The 21,936-nt window shown below is 41.6% G+C and overlaps 1 protein-coding gene and 1 long non-coding RNA gene across 3 annotated transcripts in view; one reads left to right on the top strand and one right to left on the bottom strand.

Annotated features, from left to right (window-relative positions):
* Positions 1–13,737, bottom strand: part of ITGB5 (integrin subunit beta 5) — a 100,305-nt gene extending 86,568 nt beyond the window's left edge. Inside the window, exon 1 of one of the 2 annotated variants that reach the window (XM_020814550.3) lies at positions 13,474–13,737. In XM_020814550.3, coding sequence (XP_020670209.3) covers positions 13,474–13,555 — 82 coding nt within the window. In that variant the 5' untranslated portion in view covers positions 13,556–13,737. The remainder of the gene's footprint in view (positions 1–13,473) is intronic. The other variant, XM_072985020.2, reaches the window with a different exon arrangement.
* On the top strand, positions 13,365–16,163 carry LOC140702974 (uncharacterized). The gene is made up of 2 exons (XR_012082252.2): positions 13,365–13,510; positions 15,172–16,163. It is a non-coding gene; the product is annotated as an uncharacterized LOC140702974 (long non-coding RNA).
* The last annotated feature ends 5,773 nt before the right edge of the window (positions 16,164–21,936 follow it).

Here is a 21,936-nt window from a genome sequence, read left to right as displayed (position 1 = left end):
CTAGATTTGTAAAGCTATGGTGGTATTTTTCCACACTGAGGTGGCAACTCAATGACAATTTACCCAGATAACAGTCCCACTGAGGTCAACAAAAGCATTACTTCTCATTGCAGGCAACCAAAGTTGTAAAGCATGCCAGCTAAACAGACTGATTTTATATAGGTATTGATATCCCACCATAGTAACCTCCCAGTCAAATCAAGTTTACATACACTTGCAATGAGTACTGACATTTTAAATAGTGTAGCTTGAGTGTTGGTTACATACATCACTCCAGCTTAAGCAGTGAGAAGTCAGAAACAAACAGCAAAGCAAAGCAAACAGTGGTGGTGATAACAGACTCACTGTCCTGCCTTAGGGGGAGCAGCATCACATTAAATAGCCTGCAGAAACAATAAATTTTAAAAGGCGGATATCAATGTTACTGAAGTTGACTGTAATTTCCAGCTTTCCTATCTGCAAAGAACTTTGAAGCAGAGCTCCATCAGTAAACTGAATAAAGCTTGATATGACCCTAACCCTCCTATCAGTCTGAGCTTCAGATCACTTGATGCCATACCTCTGTATAGCTGGGAGACCATCTCCTTCAATATAAATAGCTGTTGCATCTTACCAAACCTGTTGTTTTTGAAGAATGTATATTGACACATAACATGAGATCATAATTATACATGGAGTACGGAAATGGAGTTAAGACTCCCATACATACCAACAATATCTGGTGATCCCCAAGGATGTGCTTATATATTTAAGGAGCATTCTCCCAAAAAATGAATGGAACTCACAGGCTTCTGTACACAGAAAGCCATATGTATGTACAGAGTACTATCAAGCACCATGACAACACTATCCAAAATGGGAACAAAAAGAGAAGGAATGCACAGTGCACTGTATTGTAGAGCATCCCACAGCAGCTACAGAAAAAAGCAAAAACACATAAGGAATGGCTACTGAATGCCACAATCAGCTGTAGACCACTCAAAGCAACATAGCCATACATCCAGGACAATGTCTTCTACAAGATAGTTTCCCTCTGACCCAAAACTTCTCTGTGCACGCTGAAGTACGCTAAAGCTGATTGTGGAATGAAGATTCCTAGTTCCTCACTATTTAAATATGTATTTTTGGCTTGTCCTGACATGCAGTACTATACTTGACAGTCCCTCTTTGTATACAGAAAGTGTTCAATCCAGCAAGACTAAATTCAGAGTGACTAAAAGCTGATTGTTGGGAGGGGGGGTGTACAGCACCAGTTCTTTATTTGTATATGTAGCCTCATCACACATTAATGAGAGGGTTTTAATAGTGCAGAATTATTGTTTACTTTGAAAGAACTATCCTGTATCATCTATCATCTCTGACCACAGAGATGATAGGTGATACGGGATAGTTCTGAGCTAAAACTGGAACACAAGAGCATCTACAGTCTAAGGTTTACTGATCATGCTCTGTTTCAAAAATGTACAGTATATGGATAAGGATCAGGGAACTAATAACTACCGGTAAGTTCAGCATCGTCACAGTTCAAAGGATCTGCCTCCCAAAGCTTTGCATTTGATGACAGAAGGAATTCAGGAATTTAAGAGGCCCAAAATGCTGCTCAGCTTGAATGCAACATTAAATTGGCCTCCCTATATTCTTCTGTGGCACCGGGGAGAAGCAGTTCATTTCCTGGGGCTGGCCTGCACCCACAATGGCCACAAATCAAAGACAGAGAGAGACCCATCCTTCGATATTCTGCAGCCATGTGCCTGCAAGGAAAGTTTCCCCCTCTTTCAGGAACTTAGGAAGCTGCCTTATATTGACTCAGACTTTTGGCCATCTGTCTCAGTACCGCCAACTCCAACTGGTAGCAGCTCTCCAAAGTTTTAGATAGGATCGCTCCCTATGCCCCTCTCGAGATGCCGGAGGTTGAATCCGAGACTGTCTGAACACAGAGCGGTTGCTTCATACTGAGCTATGACTCACTCCTTCACAGCATCTTTTCCCTCACGCTCCTCCTAACTGGCACTGCTCCTCCAGCTGCTTGGTCATCATTCTTCCTTCCTCTTCTGCTTCCCTACAGTCTTTAATGCCCCGGTAACAGCTGGTTTACTGCCGCCCCAACTCCCATGCTCAGTACTGAGCTTCTACATATGTATTTGACTGTTCGGGGCCACTCTCCCATACAACTAGTTGTTCCTTTCAGACAGAGGCTAGGTTTGCCATGCCTGCCCGGCTTGACCTTCTGCCATGATGAAGGAGGCAGTGATCCTCAACTCCATTCACAGCAGCAGGCAACAGTGTTGTAAGATCTGGCTTTTTTATGCACAAGTTCCTAAATCCAAACACGATGTTGACATTTCCGCTGCCTCTCACAATGTATTTATTATGACTTCTTGCCAAGTTAAGTTATGTCTAAGCACACAGCTTTTTCAAATAGTTTTTTTTTTCAAATTATGATCTTTTAGTCTTTGCTGCCTTCAATCTACATGGCAAGTCCTTGTGTTTACCTCCCCTTTTCCCTTTTTTATATATATAAAAATTTCAACCTGTGAACAGAATATGCCACTTTTTAACTTTTGCATAATACGCAGCTCTTTAGCGCTATTGAAATGGCATTTGCAATAAAAATTGTAACTGCTCTTTTCCTACATTGGAGGTCTGGCAGACAATAATGCCACATCATTGCCTACACTGTAACTATTCCTTAAATTTGAATATCCCATTCATCTGACATTTCCACTGTTACAAAGTGAGCCAGTCTTCACTTCAGAAACACTTCTATTAATTTTTTGAACCAACAACTCATGTTTAAAGCTGTGCAAGGGGAGAGGAGAGGACTCGATTACAGATCATTTATTTTAATGCTGGCATTTGTGGAGGCCAGTTTAAAAGCAGAGAAGGACAATATTAAAAAGCTACAAAGTCAGAAGGTAAAAGCAGAGAAAAATCATTTCTAATCTAGATCCATGTTTAATTGTTTTTAATATATAGTTTTGTGTACTATTTTAACTGGTCGTTATAGTACAATTTTAGTTGTTGTGTGCTTCCTTAGAGAAGGCTAAGATACAAAGGGTTGTTCAGTCAGAACCTTAATCAAACATTAGAAGAACTGGGCATGTCTAGCCTTGAGAAAAGATTGAGGGGAGATATGATAGTACTTTTCAAATATTTGAAAGGTTCACCTACAGAGGAGGGGCAGGGTCTGTTCTCAATCATTCCAGAGTTCAGGACACAGAGCAGTGCACTCAGATTTAGGCTGGATATCAAGGAAAAAAGCGTTAACTGTTAGAGCAGTATGACAATAGAACCAATTACTTCAGGAGGTGATGAGCATCCCAGTGCCGGAGGCGTTCAGGAGAAAATTGAACAACCAACCACCTGACAGATCTGTTTTCATTTATATCCCTACATTGAGCAGGGAGTTAGACTTGATGGTCTCATAGGCCCCTTCCATCTCAATTATTCTATGATTTTACGATTAGCATATTTCAAAACTGTGGAACACCAAAGACTGAGTGCTAAAAATTACAACCCAGTCAGGTGCAACCTGGCGTGCAACAAGTCTGTGGAACTAACTATTTTTGTAAGAGTGCATTTAAAGTATAAAAGGCTGCAGCAGAATTTAAGTGGAATATTATGTCTTGGCCCACATAATGAATGTGTTATTTCATTTTCTTAGCAGAAAACGCTGCTGTAGATTCCCACAAACTTCTTGCTTCAAGCCACAGAAAGAACACAAACACACAAACCACCTATGCAGTGTTAAAGGTTTTTGCCAGAGGCCACTCTGTAGTAAACACACAGAAATAAACCAACAAGTCAAAAGAAGCAAGAACTAAAAGCACTCAGCCATCTTCCTCCTTTTTAAAATCCTTTAAAATAATTTTTTAACAATCATAACGAGAACACAGGAATGCTGAACAAATGCATTTTCTAAAGTGCTGCTATTTTTAAGATGCATTTCAGAAGAACTCCAAGGAGGAGTATCCCACTCCTCCTGCAACGGTGTCCTGGAGTAGGTGGTTCCTCTTCTCACAAAGCAGACAAACTCCGCCTCACAGCAATTGGGGGGGGGGGAAGTAATCATGTCTCCTACTTGCTAACACTTGAAACACTTATACCATACAATTAGGGATCCCACGGCTGGCTATTCATCCAACCACAGAATATAACCATTCACACTGAAATATGCCTTGAAAACATTTCCCAGAAGTGTGTATGTTTATTTGGAAGCAAATCCCACTGGACTTTGAGGAGCTTTTGGAGGGAACACGTACAGACTGGGCCAGTGTGACTGGATTCAGATTAAGTCATATCTCTGAGCCTTAAGCAAACATTGTTGATACATGCCCACAACCATGAGAAACGGCGGCTCCATCTTTCGTAAAGGAGAGCTAAAATTAACAGGATCTAGGGAGGTGCCTCTTAACAGGCAGATAATCTACCATTCAATGCCAATTACAGAGATTCTTTCAACTCAGCTACCACATGCAAGCTAACCAGGTTTACAGGAGCACTCTGGAAAGTCACTCCATGTGCTGGCTCTGCACAAAGATTAGTCCGTCTGCAACTTCGCGGTGCTCTGAAAGAGAGCTCTCTGAAACTTAACAATATAGGAAATCCTAAAATGGAGCATAAACAATAATCAAATGAATGTAGGTTTAGAATGGGGAGGATTTTTCTACTGAATTTTCTCTCATATAGGAAAAATAAAGCTGTTCTGCTGTATATAACCAAGGTATCATGTATCACTATCTTATTAATGATGGGAAGCCTTGAATATAACAACAGTTCACCAAAACTGCTCACAAAGAGGAAAAAGGCAATCAGAAATTAACCTGATACCACCCTACAATTGTTTTTCTGGCCACTTGCAACAGTTCTTTTCATAGGGGTGGGGGGCGAGATTCACAGTACTGACATTTTTCTCACCTTTGGCTATATATATATACACTCTCTCTCTCTCTCTCTCTCTCTCTCTCTCTCTCTCTGTGTGTGTGTGTGTGTGTGTGTGTGTGTGTGTGTGTGTGTGTGTGTGTGTGTGTGTGTGTGTGTGCGTGTGTGCGTGTGTGTGCGTGTGTAGCCAAAGTCAATATATATATAGCCAATATATATAGCCAAAGGTGAGAAAAATGTCAGTACTGTGAATATATATTTTGCATTTATATCCTGCCTGTCTCCTAGTCAGCTCAAGGTGGTTCCATGACTCAAGGTTTTCATAGTATCATATAATATTTTTATTTAATATCATACTATTCAATAATACAATCCATTATTATTTCATTTCTGACTCACAGAACAGCTGCCCTTAAATAACGCCAGCTAAGGCCATAATGTTAGATCTATGAACCTTGGTAAGCTGGATGTGGTCAAACAGGAGATGGCAAGAATAAACATTGACATCCTGGGCATCAGTGAACTAAAATGGATGGGAATGGGCAAATTCAATTCAGATGATTATCATATCTACTCTTGTGGGCAAGAATCCCATAGAAGGAACGGAGTAGCCCTCATACTGTAGTCAACAAAAGAGTGGGAAAAGCTGTACTGGGACACCTTCTAGAACACCTTCTAGAACTGACACCAAAGAAAGATGTTCTTCTCATTATAGGAGATTGGAATGCTAAAGTAAGGAGTCAAGAGATAAAAGGAACCACAGGTAAGTTTGGCCTTGGAGTTCAAAACGAAGCAGGACAAAGGCTAATACAGTAGAGTTCTGTCACGAGAACAAGCTGGTCATCACAAACACCCTTTTCCAACAACACAAGAGGTGAGTCTACACATGGACATCACCAGATGGGCAATACCAAAATCAGATTGATTATGTTCTCTGCAGCCAAAGATGGAGAAGCTCTATACAGTCAGCAAAAACAAGACCTGGAGCTGACTGCGGCTCTGAGCATCAGCTTCTTATAGCAAAACTCAAGTTTAAACTGAAGAAAGTAGGAAAAACCACTGGGCCTACTCAGGTATAATCTAAACCAAATCCCTTATGAATACACAGTGGAAATGAAGAACAGATTTAAGAAACTAGATTTGGTGAACAAAGTGCCTGAAGAACTATGGATGGAGCCTCATAACATTGTACAGGAAGCAGCAACGAAAACCATCTCAAATAAAAGCAAATGCAAGAAAGCAAAGTGGCTGTCCAACGAGGCCTTAGAAATAGCAGAGAGGAGAAGGGAGACAAAATGCAAGGGAGATAGGGAAAGTTACAGAAACTTGAATTCAGACTTCCAAAGAATAGCAAGGAGAGACAAGAGGGCCTTCTTAAATGAACACTGCAAAGATATAGAGGAAATAATAGAAAAGGAAAAACCAGAGATATGTTCAAAAAAATTGGAGATGTTGAAGGAACATTTCGTGTAAAGATGGACATGATAAAGGACAAAAATGGTAGGGACCTAACAGAAGCAGAAGACACCAAGATGAAGTGCAAGAATACATGGAGGAACTATACCAGAAAGATCTGGATGTCTTGGATAACCCAGATAGTGTGTTGCTGACCTTGAGCCAGACATCCTGGAGAGTGAAGTCAAGTGGGCCTTAGAAAGCACGCCAACAACAAGGCCACTGGAGGTGATGGCATTCCAGTGGAACTATTTAAAATCTTAAAAGATGATGCTGTTAAGGTGCTACACTCAATATGTCAGCAAGTTTGGAAAACTCAACAGTGGCCAGAGGATTGGAAAAGATCAGTCTACATCCCAATCCCAAAGAAGGACAGTGCCAAAGAATGCTCCAACTACTGTACAATTGCACTCATTTCAGACACTAGCAAGGTTATGCTCAAAATCCTCCAAGGTAGGCTTCAGCAGTATGTGGACCGTGAACTCCCAGAAGTACAAGCTGGATTCCGAAGGGGCAGAGGAACTAGAGACCAAATTGCAAACATGCGCTGGATTATGGAGAAAGCCAGAGAGTTCCAGAAAAACATCTACTTCTGCTTCATTGACTATGCAAAAGCGTTTGACTGTGTGGACCACACAAACTATGGCAAGTTCTTAAAGAAATGGGAGTGCCTGACCACCTTATTTGTCTCCTGAGAAACCTATACGTGGGACAGGAAGCAACAGTTAGAACTGGATATGGAACAACTGATTGGTTCAAAACTGGGAAAGGAGTACAACAAGGCTGTATATTGTCTCCCTGCTTATTTAACTTATACTGTATGCAGAATACATCATGCGACAGGCTGTACTGAATGAAACCCAAACTGGAATTAAGATTGCCAGAAGAAATATCAACAATCTCCGATATGCAGATGATATTTTTATTTATTTTATTTATTTTATTTATTTTATGTATCCGGTTGGTATGACCACTCTAGGCGGCTGATACCACTCTGATGGCAGAAAGTGAGGAGGAATTAAAGAACCTCATAATGAGAGTGAAAGAGGAGAGAGCAAAAATGGTCTGAAGCTCAACATAAAAAAAACACACCTAAGATCGTGGCCACTGGTCCCATCACCTCCTGGCAAATAGAAGGGGAAGATATGGAAGTAGTGACAGATTTTACTTTCCTGGGCTCCATGATCACTGCAGATGGGGACAGCGGCCACAAAATTAAAAGACGCCTGCTCTTTGGGAGGAAAGCAATGAGAAACCTAGACAGAATCTTAAAAAGCAGAGACATCACCTTGCCAACAAAGGTCCACATAGTCAAAGCTATGGCTTTTCCATTAGCAATGTATGGAAATGAGAGCTGGACCATAAAGAAGGCTGACCACTGAAGAATTGATGCTTTTGAATCCTGGTGCTGGATGAGACTTTTGAGAGTTCCCTGGACTGCAAAGAGAACAAACATATCCATTTTGAAGGAAATCAACCCTGAGAGCTCATTGGAAGGACAGATCTTGTAGCTGAGGCTACAATACTTTGGCTATCTCATGAGAAGAGAAGACTCCCTGGAAAAGACCCTGATGTTGGGAAAGTGTGAAGGCAAGAGGAGAAGGGGACAACAGAGATGGTGTGACAGTGTCATCAAAGCTACCAACATGATTTGACTAAACTCTGGGAGGCAATGGAAGACAGGAGGGCATGGTGTGCTCTGGTCTATGGGGTCACGAAGAGCCGGACACGACTGGACGACTAAACAACAAAGGCCATAACACTCATCTGAAAGACAGCATACACATACTGAGGGTCGGAGTGTAATTAAGCTGGAACAATTTAGATTATCTACGGGGCTGGGTCACTTAGATCAGTGGTCCTCAACCTTGGGCCTCCAGATGTTCTTGGACTTCAACCCCCCCAAATCCTGGCCAGCAGAGGTGGTGGTGAAGGCTTCTGGGAATTGTAGATAGACTTAGATAGAACCCCTTGATATATGGTATCCTCCAACAAATAAGAGATACTCAAGTAGCTAAAAGAACTTGTAACATTATAGCTGGTAATGACTTGGCAAGATAGATTCTGTTTTATGGATTCATCGATTATATGCTGGCAAGTCCCATTTGAGTTATAATTGCCTAATAGTGCTTTTAAGGTATGTGAAATGTTCAAGGAGTGTTTTATCACTGGCAGCACTACTCCTTGAGTCCATTTCCATGCAGGGGTTTGAACCCAGGTCTCCAAGTGCTGGCCCAATGTTCTGTCCATTATACCACACGGGTCCTCCCACAGACCTCATTTAATTTAATCACTTAAATCTGCTTCCAATTGATAGATACTCAAACCATGAGTACTGCTTTTTGGGAAACCATTCAAGAATACAGTTATGGGTGGGAATCACAAGAACAGCCAGCTGGCTGATGGCATGAGAACGTTTGTACTTATAGGTTACCGGAGTAGCAAATAATATCACTAGCAAAACATCAGATCAAGTTCAGGAAAGGCAACGTGTGACCTACAGACAACAAGGTCTTATTCAAGTGCTTCTTCTTCATCATTTCTGAAGTCTTAAAACAAGGATCAGATGAAGGAGAGCATGAAGACTTAGCTGATAGGAGAGCAGAGGAAGACCGACACCTTGGGAAAGTTGGACACTGTCAAGAGCAAAACATCTGCAGTTGCTGCAAATAAAGAGTAGCTTTGAGTTCTCTTATGGGCAGAAAGGCAGCTTATCAACGAGACTAAGTAAATAATAATAATAAAAAATAAACATGTTTCAAGAAAATACTGTCTCTTTATGTGCATTTTTAAAAATACAGACAACGATCTGATCCATTTCATTGACCACAAGTATGTGAGGAGATATTTACTAGGTTCCTTGTGCACAGATGTTCCAGTGAAAAAGTTGAGGTGTGACGCAATGAGTAAAACAAACCAGAACATTTTTAACATGACATTATTTTCAGTTGGGTAAGATTTTTGCTGTTGTTAAAGTCACAACAACAACGTGATTAATATAAAAGCGAGATGCCACCTCGTTTATCTCTCAGATATATTATTTCAACAGCTGTGGAAGAAACCAGAAAGCCAGTCTGGTATACGGTATAGGAAGAAAAGTGGAATCAGACTTCAGAAAGCCAGGTTATCATCTCTACTGCACCACTTTGGCTCAAATGTATTAAATCTGAGACAACCTTTCTCTCCCAAACACAACTACCTCACAGAGTCATGAAGACAAGGTGAAAAGCATACTCTCTTGAGCTCATTGTTCACTCCTTTGAGCTCTTTGGATGCATAGCAGAATATTATTTATTATTAGGGGGAGGATTTCTATGACATTTCACACTTTCTCTGCAATCTATATTTGAACCCGCAAGCAAGTTTAAACATGCTTATGAGTAATCTGGCCTTTCTCACCAGATTACTCATAAACATGTCCTAAACCACTTATAAATTGCAGAAAGGCTGCAGAAAAAAATATGACATATCACAGAAATCCTCTCCCTATTTATTATTATTTATTAATATACCCCACTCCTTTCCTCCAGTGAACTCAAGACTCTACTTCTTCCTACGTCATCCTCACAACAACTTTGTGAGGAAGGGCAAGTGAACTGATTGACTGGCACCAACATCACCCAGTCAGTTGCATAGCTAAGTGGGGATTAGAACCCGCATCTCCTGAATCACCACCTGGTACTCTGACCATTATACTACATTGACTCAAAATATAACTAATATAAATAAATACATACAGATAATAGAATGAATGGAACCTGTTGAAGACCAAGTGTTTGCCAGCAGGTGGTCAAGGTCTTCCAAGAAAGAAAGGGAGGATAGCAACTGACCGATTTAGCTGGTGGGAGTTCAACATTAAGCACATACCTTATTGCTAAAGTGCAGGAGGAACGGTATAAAAAGATCCCATGGGCAGAGCGCCTGTGCCCATATGGAATGGAGCAGACAGAAACAACTGAACATGTCCTGTTGCGGTGCACATTTTACAAGGATGTACGTGAAGAACTTGCCTCCCCTCTGATTGGCCGATTTCCCGGATGTACAGAGCAACAATGTATGCACGTGCTGCTATCTGACTCCAATCCCATTCTTACTCATAGGGTTGCCAGATTTCTCACTGCTGCAATGGACATTAGAAAAAGGACCCTAAAAGTGGGTGAGCCTCTGTATTTAGAGCATGGTTTGCTAGAAATTCTGGAATTGCTTTAGGAGAGATGTTTTGATGCTGCTGTTGTTCACCTCAGAACCGAGTATTTGCATTTGATCCCAATATTTTTGCATACCTCTGTATATTTATATATTTCAATGTTTTATTTGTGGCTGGTTTTTGACCGTAATAAAGTTTTATCTATCTATCTGTACATTATTGCTAAACAATTGTCAAGGAAGTTCCAGTCCCATCCTACAAGCAGATTAGTATCCCCTATCCATGAACAGCAGTCATTCAGGGTACTTAGAAGGGGACCCACCCAAAGCATCAAGGTCCATTCACTGTTGCAAGGACCCAGCATGTCATAATCAAGAGTCCTCTTGCCTTTGCCTCTAAGAATGAAATATACGCTGGGCTCTTCCTATTCAACAGCCCTAATCTACCAAACATACTTGTCCATTTAGCTAATACCTTGAAAAATAATAAAATTATTAACTGCTATTTCCACATCCCAAACCAGTGGCTGAGTTACGCATAAGCAGATATTTATCCTGCATTTCTAAACTTACAAGTTACGCGTAACAGATATTTATCCTGCATTTCTACATTCTCTACTGAGATCAATAAAACAGTAAGTCAAACCACAATTACATGGCCCAGGTGTCAAAATGCATATTTTGCCTATTTCTAAGACAGCAGCGTGGGTAATTTAAAATACAGGCTGCACAGTCAGTAGAAAACCATGGACTCTTTGCCACATGAATGTGTTTTTCCCCTTCCACATAATGACTTCTCTGCGGATATTTTCCTCCCGATTGGGGTCACAGAAATTTGGTAACAATCCAGTTAAAACATTATCTGGCAATCCATTTAGATTCTGCCACAACAATAAATCAGACTCTAAATATATCCTTTGAATCAACGGCCACCCTCAGATCATATGCCCTTCCAAAATAAAACAAAATAATAGACCTATCTCTAGCATGACAATCAGAAATATGGTGAAATCTTAGTTTGTAGAGTCTTAACAGGGACACCAGGCCAGGCCAGGCAGGGTGGTACCATGGCACCACTGCCTTGGCCTGGAATCTCCAGCCTAACATACATTGAACGATTCATTGAGGATATTGTAGGAGACAGTCAAAAGGCACGTGACATGGATCTAAAGTATTTTGCTTTTTTGCTTTTTATCCCATACAAGATCATCGAAGCAGGAGCAGTCTACCTGAGCAGCAAGAATTTGAAACCTCAGTACCAACTGTATTAATACCATTTGACATGAAAAGCTCATAGCCATTTCTCACTTGCTCCAACAGCAGGACGATGGGGAGGTGATGCACATAAGTGTTCTGTTTACTGAAAAAAAAACAATTAAACACAGAAAACATCTATATGTGGGAAGCCACTTCAGAGACCAGCATGGCCACACTTCTTGTTATATGCCTTGCATATGCCACCAAGCTGCTTCCACCTTAAGGTGACACTAATAAGGTTTCTACGGTTTTATTTATTGTTGCCCCCCCCACACACACAGACTCCCCATGATTGATTGGGAATTTGAACCCAGGTCTCCTGAGTCCTAGTCTGATGCTCTATCCATTAGACCACACTGTTTTTCCTGGCTGAACTTACTCTTCAACCATTCTCATATTGCAACTTCAGCCTGTGGACCTTTGATAATTTCCAAGCCACATCCTTATCTACATTTTAATAACACACCTACATTTTCCAGGGCCTGGAAAGCAACTGCATCTGCATGTGTCTATGAACCCAACTTGACTCCTTTATAAAAGGCCTCCTTACAAGACAGCCAATTTTAACACTATAAACACCTCCGCAGTATATGCTTTTCCTTGGCTCGGAAAGAGAAACCCACCACAGAGGCCTCTCTGGTGCTGCAGGATAAACACGGTCCATCTTGGGAGGCCTGCTCCTCTGAAGTGTCATTTTTAAGTGGTCTTTCTATCTAGGCACAGATTTTATGGAAACCAAGTTTATGTGATAAGTGTTTGTGCATATGAATTAGTAAAATATGTTACTTTTCTTTTGCAATGGAGAAAGTCTACGCAAACTGCATAATCAATTCACTTTTTTAAAAAAATTGGCACCTCTATTCCAGCAGCTCTTGGCTTCCCTTTCTGGGATGCTTTTACTGGGATGCTCAAAACATTTGACCGACTGAGTCTCTTTGGCCACTCGCTCACTTCCAATCACAAGCATCTCCAAAACAAGAAACAAGTTTTCCTTAAATTCTTAGTGTTTCCAAATACGCCAGCACAGGATGGTTTGCACCCCAGCCTTAATTCAAATCAATGCCTGCACTTTTGATACCTTGCATTGATCTCCACTTTCCAAGGCTCCAGGAGTTTTAATCAGCTGCAATTATTTTAACTATTACGTGTAGGATAAATTATCCACCTATGTACTGATTTGCACGTCTGCTGCTGCAATGTTTATCTCCTCACACTGAACTTTTTATGCTTTAAGAGTTTGTTTTGTTGCTGCCGCTCTTGTTATGTGCCATTAAGTCACTTCGGATTTATGGCGACCTTAATTGTTTTTTTTAAGTATGCAAGATGTTGAAGGAGTGGTACGCCTTTGCCCGCTCCCCCCCCCCCAGTTCCCGCGCTCCAACAAGGATTTGAACTCGCGCCTCCTGAGTTCAAGACTCTCTCTCGCTGTTTATTCTACATTCCTCTCCACTACCAGACTCTGAGACTGGGGCACACCTCAAGGGTCTTTGGCTCAGTCAGCCCTTGCTGGCACTCCCAGGGAACTTCTCCCTAATCCACGGAATAACTCAGATCGCCTGCCCTTGGAGTTTGGCGACTTTCGCGCAGCGGGAGTGGGTGAGGGGAGAAATCGGCCCCGAAACTTCACGCCCGGCTCCCCCGCCCGCCCGCCCCCTGAGGGGTTTACTTCGCCACCCGTCGTCGTCGTCCCCCCCCCCCCCGAAATGAAATCGGATGGTGAAGGAAGCTACTAACCTCGCACACCGTGGAAGAAAGAGGAGAGGACGCAGAGGTAGGCAGCGGCGGGGTAAGGCAGGAGCCCCCTCCCCGGGGACATGACGACGGCAGCGGCGGGTGCGGGGAGCGGGGTGGGAATTAAAACTCTGTGTGTGTGTGCGTGTGTGTGTGTGAGCCCAAGCCCTTTTTATGCCGCCGCTCCGGGGCCGACGGGGGCAGAACGGCCGGTGTTCTTGAGGGTCTGTGGGGGGGGCGCGCTTGGCTTCAGCAAAGGCCCCCGCGGGAGACCCCGCTCAGCTTGGCCGCGGCGGGATCAGGCGCGAAGGCGGCGGGCGTTCTTGCTCCGGCCAGCGGGCTCCGAGGAGGAATCCAGGCACGGAGGCGAAGAAGAGGCGGCCGGGCGGGCGGGCGGGCAAGATTGCTTCCTTACGCCGCCGGCGCCCCGGCCATGGCAGCCGTCCCTGTCCGGAACGAGCCTGGCGGCTGCCCTGCGACTCTCTGGGGATCCGGAAAGTTTCGTGCCTGTTGGAGCGCCTCCTCCTCCTCCTCAGACGCCGAGCTCCCCAAGGCCCTGGCTCGGGAGGAATGCCTTCGCCATCGCTCCCGGCTCGGAGCCGTCTTTCCGGGCTGGGAGTTCGGGGTGTGTGTGTGTGAGAGAGAGAGAGCGAGCGAGCGAGAGAGCGAGTGTGTGTGCGTGTGCGTGCGCCCTCCCTCCCTCCCTCTCCCGCCCCACTCTCCTTCCCTCCCTTTCGCTCTCTTCCAAGACTCAGCAACTTTCTTCCTCCACAAAATCGGAACGGCAAATCTCCGCCCGGGCTGCCCAATAGGCGTCCACGGAAATCCTTTAACTCTTTCTAGGCCAGGCGGGGGGAGGGTGTCCTAGCCAACATTTCAGCAACCTTGGGTGCAGGGATCTGGGAGGTGGCAGGTCGAATGGGACGCTCCGGGAGCGATTTGGGAAGCAGCTACCGGATCATTGAGTCGGAAAGCGTTTCCCGAAGAGAGGAGTGTGTGTTTCACGCAGTTGTCAGATTCTCAAGCGCAAGGAAACGCGTTCTTCTGCTCCCGTTGTGGCACCTTTAGGATGATCACATATATTTCAGCGTGTGACTTTTATTTTTTATTTTTTGGGATGTCCAATCCACTTGTTCAAGACGCGCTGCTGCATGTCGAAAAGCAGATCGCAACCCCCAAAGGTCTGTCTACACTGAAAGATATGTGTTAATCTTAATGGAGCCAGAATACGTCTGGTTTTCGTTTTGTTTTGTTTGCGCTGAACATCACGTGGCTTTTCAAAGAGCACACCATGATCTGGTCTGTTTCAACACGAACGTGGCTATCGCTCTGAAAACCTGATTTGATGTTTACCACAAGCAAACATTCAAACAAAAGTACTGTGGCACCTTTGAGACAAACAAATTTGTTTCGTCGTGGACTTTCACGGAATCAATAGTCCACTCCCTCATGGTGTCTATGTGGTGTCCCCAAATAAAATGAGAGAAGCTGGAGAGACTCGAGAGAGGTCCCAGCAGATGATGTGTTGGTTTTACTGTTAGCCTGGAGTAATCCCTAGGAGACAAGAAAAGGCAGAAAGCTTTGCCTCTACACGTTTGGAAATATAAAATCATGCTAGCGTTTACAGGCATGCTTTAACTGTCGGCAATCCTTATATTGTATCTGCATTTGCCAGTTCCTCTCTTGTCCACTATTTTACAGGACAGACCATCTCACCGACCCATAAGCAGAAACGGATGTGCTTTACTTCAAAAATAGCTCAGCTCTCCTTGGGCATAACACTTCCAGACTGTCCCTGAGCTGGCTGTGAGCGTACCAACACACACTGGATGAACGATCTCATTCTCACATGATGCAGAGTTAGAAAGTTATTGTCGACATGTCATCAGGGAGAACTTGTCATAATCTGAGAAGCACTGATGGAGGGGGGGGGAAGCATTGTGATGAATCAAAAAAATATTGCCCTTCTGAAATAGAAATAAAATTGATACCTAATGTTGAGTATGGGGATGTAACCTGTGATCAGCAGATATTTTTGGCCCATGTTGGAAACATACTCATTACTTTGCTTACAGTGTAGCCTCTGTTGTAAGCAAATTCATGCACTGTCAGCTCTTGTGCTTTCTAGATGATTACATAAGCAACATGCTTATGTGAAAGAGGAAGTGAAAGAGTTATTTTTATATGTGATACAATCCATTAGTTAATTTATTGTTGCAAAGGCATATTATTGTCAGACAAAGACCAGCCATTGATTCGTGAGTGGTCACTATAGTTGTTTTGTATATATTTAAACTTCCATATAAATGTCACTGTATTCTTTCCCATTTCATTTTACTTTAATTTTACCTCTCTCTGTACTCTTTGTATATGTTTTTCTGTGGGTGCACTCCTCAGTTCAACAGTTTATCCATAGGACAAAGTGGACTGTAGCCCATGGAAATTTATGCAATTAAATATTTATTGATCTTAAATGTGCCACATTTGCTGTTAGTATGTCATTTGCTGTTAGTATTTTTATAAAAATATTTGTCTTATATATACTATTAGTCCATCTGTCTGTATTAAACTGGGACCATCACTGAAGTAGATTATTATTTGAACTTATTTTAATGCCAGTATTGTCATCTGCCACTGTGAATTGTGTTATGGGCAGGCCTATTTTCCATAATAAAATTGCATGTCCATTTTGAGTGGACTGTGTGAATTTATGCTTACCATTTTCTGCAGGCTAAATATAAAACTGAGTGTCTTTCACAATTACTGCTTTTTTAATGTTGAGAAATTTAATCATTTTGTATAATACTTTAAATAATTTATTTGGAAAAAAAGATTATTAATAGCATAAATAAAAACAAATAAATGCAAATGTGTATGTTCCACTCATAACAGATAACATGTGTGCATTTTGGCCTATAGGTACAACTCTCTGCAAGTTTACTGGGAAGTAATTTTTTCCAGTGAGATTAATTCCCTGGTGGACTGCAGTTACAGAGTAACTCATTGCATTGATTAACCATACATTTGCTGATAACTGCATAATCCTAAAGCCATTTGCTGATCAACAAAAAACCTAACAAAAGCTATATACATCAGGTACAGAAAGTATGCCTCCATTCCTTTCATAACAATCATTCTAAAATCAGATGTTTTCTTTTTCTTGTTTCTCCAATATCTTATTTAGATATAGCACCTAAATTTGTTTCTATTTCTCATTTGAAACAACATACTATCACATAAGCTGAGGGCCTCCTAAATTTTAAATGTTAACTTCTAATTACTCCTGTCTCATCGTTCCCCATTTTTTCCTCATCTTTGTGCTACAAATGTTTATATTGGGCAACATTTTAGACAGAAATTATTGTGGAAAACTTATGTTAAATCTACATGCCCAATCTCCCCACATTTTAGTCAAATTAGGTATTCCTTGCCTTCTGTAGATGGTAACCATTAATTAATTAATTTTATTTTTTTAATATGCTACTTTTTTTCCAGAACTAAAAGCCCAGGTGGCTTATAATATAGTTAAAAGCACTAGATTTAAAATACATTAGGTCATAAATATTGAAATAGAATTAAACTCAATATACTACTGAAATACAATTAGAATTAAAGTCTCATATTTAAAATACTAACAATAGGATGTGTTTGTACTGCAGGTCAGCCCACAGTTTGTGCCGGAGTTGGCACGGTTCTTTTTTTTAAAATAAATTTTATTCTACTTTATAAACTATAAATACAGAAACCAAAATACAAATCAGTTTTGTTCCCCACTGCCCTAGTACACAGTTCTATTCAATATGTTTCCAGTATGTTTCCCACAACATAGAGCTAATTATGAATAAACCTGGTCTTTTTTCCATGGGCATTCATTCTTTTTTGTTCAGCAAGCAAGAGCTAGTATTTTTTTTTCTAACAATTCTGCTCACATTTTATATGATTTTGTTCATTTGTTTGTTTCTGTCAGGTATAATCACTTATATCAGTCTGAAGGGGCAATGGCAGGTGTTTCCTTAGGTGACACAGATGGTGGGTTATGGCATGACAGTACAATGACAACATCACCCCTCAAGTGAGAGCTTCTTGCCTCTCCTCTGAACAATATTTTTATTGAGCTTTTCCAATATAGCACTATGTCACAAAAGCACTGAGGTTTCACAGGTAGTTGTCTCGATTCAGCACTATCCCATTGGCCAAAAAAATAAATAAATCAGAGCTTGGAAAAGCTACACTTTTCACTACAGCTGCCAACCCCTCTCCAGCCACCATGGTTTATTGCCATGCTTGCTTGAAGTTTCTGGAAGTTATAACCACCAAAAAGTACGTATTTTTCGCTCCATAAGACGCACCTTTCCATAAGATGCACCAATTTTTAAGGAGAAGAAAACAGGAAAATATAATCTGTTTTCTTCGCTCCATAAGACGCACAGACTTTCCACCCCCCTGTTTTGTGGGGAAAAAGTGCGTCTTATGGTGCAAAAAATACGGTAACTTTTTTCTAAACTCTGCAATGTACAACCCAGTCTAGTGCTGAGCTTGTCTTTTCAGCCATGTAAACTAGAAGGTTGCCAGTTTAAATATGAATAATCATATGGACCTGTTGAGAAACCGTCTCTGTAACTCAAAGACAATGTCATGCCAGCTCCAGACCATGTTTATTACAGAGCCCTGTTTGTGAGCTAGTTTTACAAGTTGCTGATCCCTAAGATGAACATCATGATGTAGTTGAAATCTGTACTAAAAACATTGGTATATTTAATCTTTAAATAAAAAATATTTTTGGCTTTAGGCCAGATGGTTGGCCCAAGAGCAGTTTAATCATCCTGCTTGTCAGGAAGAACAAGCCCTAATACTCCCACTCAGTTTGGCTCGCTCAGTTAATGGATCGCTCTCTTCCATCAGGCATACATAAATATTACTCCTGCTCTGTATCAAGGCAGTCAGATGATGTGGCTGCAAAAATAACATGATGAAAGGAAGAGTAGCAATTTAACAATGTGCAAACAGGATTCAAAAAGCCATAGAAATCAATATACAGGGCAAGAAATGGCTGTGGGACATTCCTAATTAGGCTGTGGGACATTCCTAATTAGGCATTCCATTAGGACCTGCAAGCTGATCTTAATGAATAAACATATTCAGTACTATGTGACTTTTGAGCATTCTCATGTATTTTTTGAAGGGGGCAAATGTTTTGAGTGGGCAGATATATACTTCACAAACACATATATAATTTCCTCTCTTCCTTGATAATATAGTGGTGGCAGGTAATCTTGATACAGATTACTGGAGAAGACAGGAAACGAACATGTACAAGGGCAAAGGGGGGTGCAAGACATACGGTATGTAAATATGTGGATTTTGCAAACCAGAAATGACATGCAAAGAGAAGGGATCTGTTTGGAAAAAATTGCTGGTGGTGCCAATTTCATCCTTTCAGGCATATTTCCTGTGAAACAAATGGCACAGGCAAACAAATACCAGTTTGCTGATCTAGAGAGGCATGCACTCATGATAATCACGTGCATGTAATCATGGTAAGCTCAAATGCCTCCTAAGCCAATATAAAATTGGGGAACAATACTGTCAGTGGGTTTGTCTGCATGGGCCACTCTCTCGCTCCATGTATCTGTTTGCAGTTGATCGTTTTGGAAAAGAGCAATAAATAAAAGCTGTTGATGATGACCATTGTTTCCCATTTGCCACCACAATAAGCACACCTTTCTATAGGAATATTTCAGGTTTCAGTTCCCCAGAATGGACACATGCATAAACACACATCACCATTTACCATCTATGAAGTGACACATGTTGATGTATGATTTCATTCAGCCTCCTCTATCCAGAAGCCCTGATTCATGCTTTTTGCTGCCAAGACCTATGCACAGTAAAAGGTTAAGAGTGAGTGGAGGTAGGTCCCTGTTATTGGCTAAAAAGTCACGAAACAATCTCTTACGGATAAAAAATATGATAAGGTGCATACCACACAATTTTAGTTTAATTTCATTAACACCTTTTGCTTGACATAGAAGAAAAGACACATAGATCAGCCGGTTATGCCCTTTGTCGGGAGGCTTAGAGCCTCTATGGCAGCTGGGGAGACTCAGGCTCAAAAGCTCACTCAGCCATGAAGCCTGGCCACATGAACTCTCCAGTTTGGGGTTTTGCAGAGCTCAGTTTGATCATCTGTAGGAAGCCACTCCATGGGTTTATCCAGAGTTTTGGAGCACATTGCCATCTGCATGTTGGTAGATACCGCTCCACTTTTAGTTCACTTCTTCAGCAGGTGAATGTGCTCTGTGGGTGGGTGGCTGTGCAATGGATTGGATTAGGGCCAATGAATTGGAAATCAGTCAAGGCAAGATCAAAGGTGTTGTTACTGCACAGTTCTGCACAGACTGGATGAATGGATGATGAGCCTGATCAACAGGAATTGGACTCTCCTTAAAGGCTTGTAGACACTGAGTAGGCCACTTCTGCCAGTGGCAATTTAAGGACTAAAACATTTTAATAATGTATCTCATAGTTGTAGGTCTTTTGAAATTTGACTACTGTTTTGACAATGTTCTGAAATATTACCTGCTCACAAAAGGTCATTCCAATATGAATCGATAGTTGCTTATGTGGTCAGACCAAACTCATTTATAACTTGCCTGCTGCAGCTGCATCCTGTGATTTTATAGCACTTTTTTTCCCGATTGTTGTGTATATAAAAGCAAAAGTTTGGCAGAGGGCAGGATTGTACAAGGAAGGGCATGCTGGCTATTTTACTACCAAAAGCACATTCAAAACATTTGAAAGTATATCCAGACATTAGCATAATGTGAGATGTAAATGAGAGTTTTTGATCTTTAACACACCCCGATTGACTCACTCTCTCACACCCTTGCATACAAAATCAGGGATTTTATTTGAAAGGGCAGAACTCAGAAGTGCAGGAAGGGAGGTCCCTTTGCCATTTCTGTTCTTGATTCTGTTAATTTTTGTCTTAAAATTCTTTTTTTAAAACTCGGCTTATTCTGATTTCCCCGCCTGAAGTCTTTGTCCTTCCTGTTCAACACTGGATGTCATGGGACAATGACAGAAATCCGAATGGGCCAACATTCCTAAACCCCCATTCCTACCACAAATATTAAATTTGTATCTTTTCCTTCTTGACAGAGTTCCTGGTAGCACCTATAAGGTTTCCAGGTGGTGAGGGCTGCCTAAGACATTTTGCATCTGAGACAAAGAACCAAATAGTGCTGCCTTTCCAGATACAGAGGCCAGCTGCGCTGGCGACTGCAATGGGAATGCATCCTTCACAGCCCCTGAGAGAAGCAAACTAAGGTGGCATTTACTTGTGAAAATACTCCTGCATTTGCATTGGGTTTAGCATGCTTGACAGACCCACCGTGGTGGCGTTGTGGATCAAACTGCAGAAGCCTCTGTGCTGCATAGGGTTGCATGAGTAGGCCAAATGGCATACTTTGACCCCCTAACCAACTCCAAGCAATCCTATTCAGCCTGCACCCCACCCTAAAAGAGCTTGTGTAGACAAACTCTTACAAACCACAATCCATACCTGCACCTGTCATCATCACCATCACCACATTTACCTGAGTAGAGCTATCATCTTACAGTTTGTGCTTGAGTTGAAACCCACTTGCCAATGAGGTTAGCAATCAATACATTAAAAATATGTTCATTTAAAATAATCTTGATGGGCACCAACTATTTTTGGATCCTAACTGGAAGAATTTCTGAAGCAATCTTAGTTGTCACGCCTTAAACGACTTCTTATTTCTGCTAAGGATTTACTTGTGAACTACAGTTTACCAAAGGTTATGCTAGATAAGAGGGATGTGGTGGAGCTGTAGGTTAAACCACAGAAGCTTCTGTGCTGCAGGGTCAGAAGACCAAGCAGTTGTAAGATCGAATCCACGCGACGGAGTGAGCCCCCGTCGCTTGTCGCAGCTCCTGCCAACCTAGCAGTTCGAAAGCATATAAAAATGTGAGTAGATAAATAGGTACCACCAGCTATTTATCTTCGGACAAATGCTGGTTCTATGGCTTGGAAATGGGGATGAGCACCACCCCCCAGAGTCGGACACAACTGGACTAAATGTCAAGGGGAACCTTTACCTTTACCTATGCTAGATAAATCTTGAAGGTGCCACAATAATCTTTATTGTAATCAGATTAAAATGCGGCTAATATTTGAAGCATCTTGGACGGGCTTTTATTAGAATATAGAAAATAAGAATACTTAAACAACAGTAGCATTCGATAAGGCAGTTGTCTGTTTTAATATAAGGCGTATTGTACTTTTGATATTTTTGCAGCTGTATTTAAGTTACAATTAAGAAGCAACACAGCACCATCTTGTGGAAGATGAATTGCAAAGCAGTGTCAACATTTATTGGACAGTACAAACTATGAATCTGTATTATCTACTTTTCAAAATCCATAGCAAACAAAAACTTT

The sequence above is a fragment of the Pogona vitticeps genome, chromosome 1 (genome assembly GCF_051106095.1).
Source record: "Pogona vitticeps strain Pit_001003342236 chromosome 1, PviZW2.1, whole genome shotgun sequence".
Classification (NCBI taxonomy): Eukaryota; Metazoa; Chordata; class Lepidosauria; order Squamata; family Agamidae; genus Pogona; species Pogona vitticeps.
Note: the sequence above shows the minus strand (reverse complement) of the source record. Positions and strands in the feature narration are given on the sequence as shown.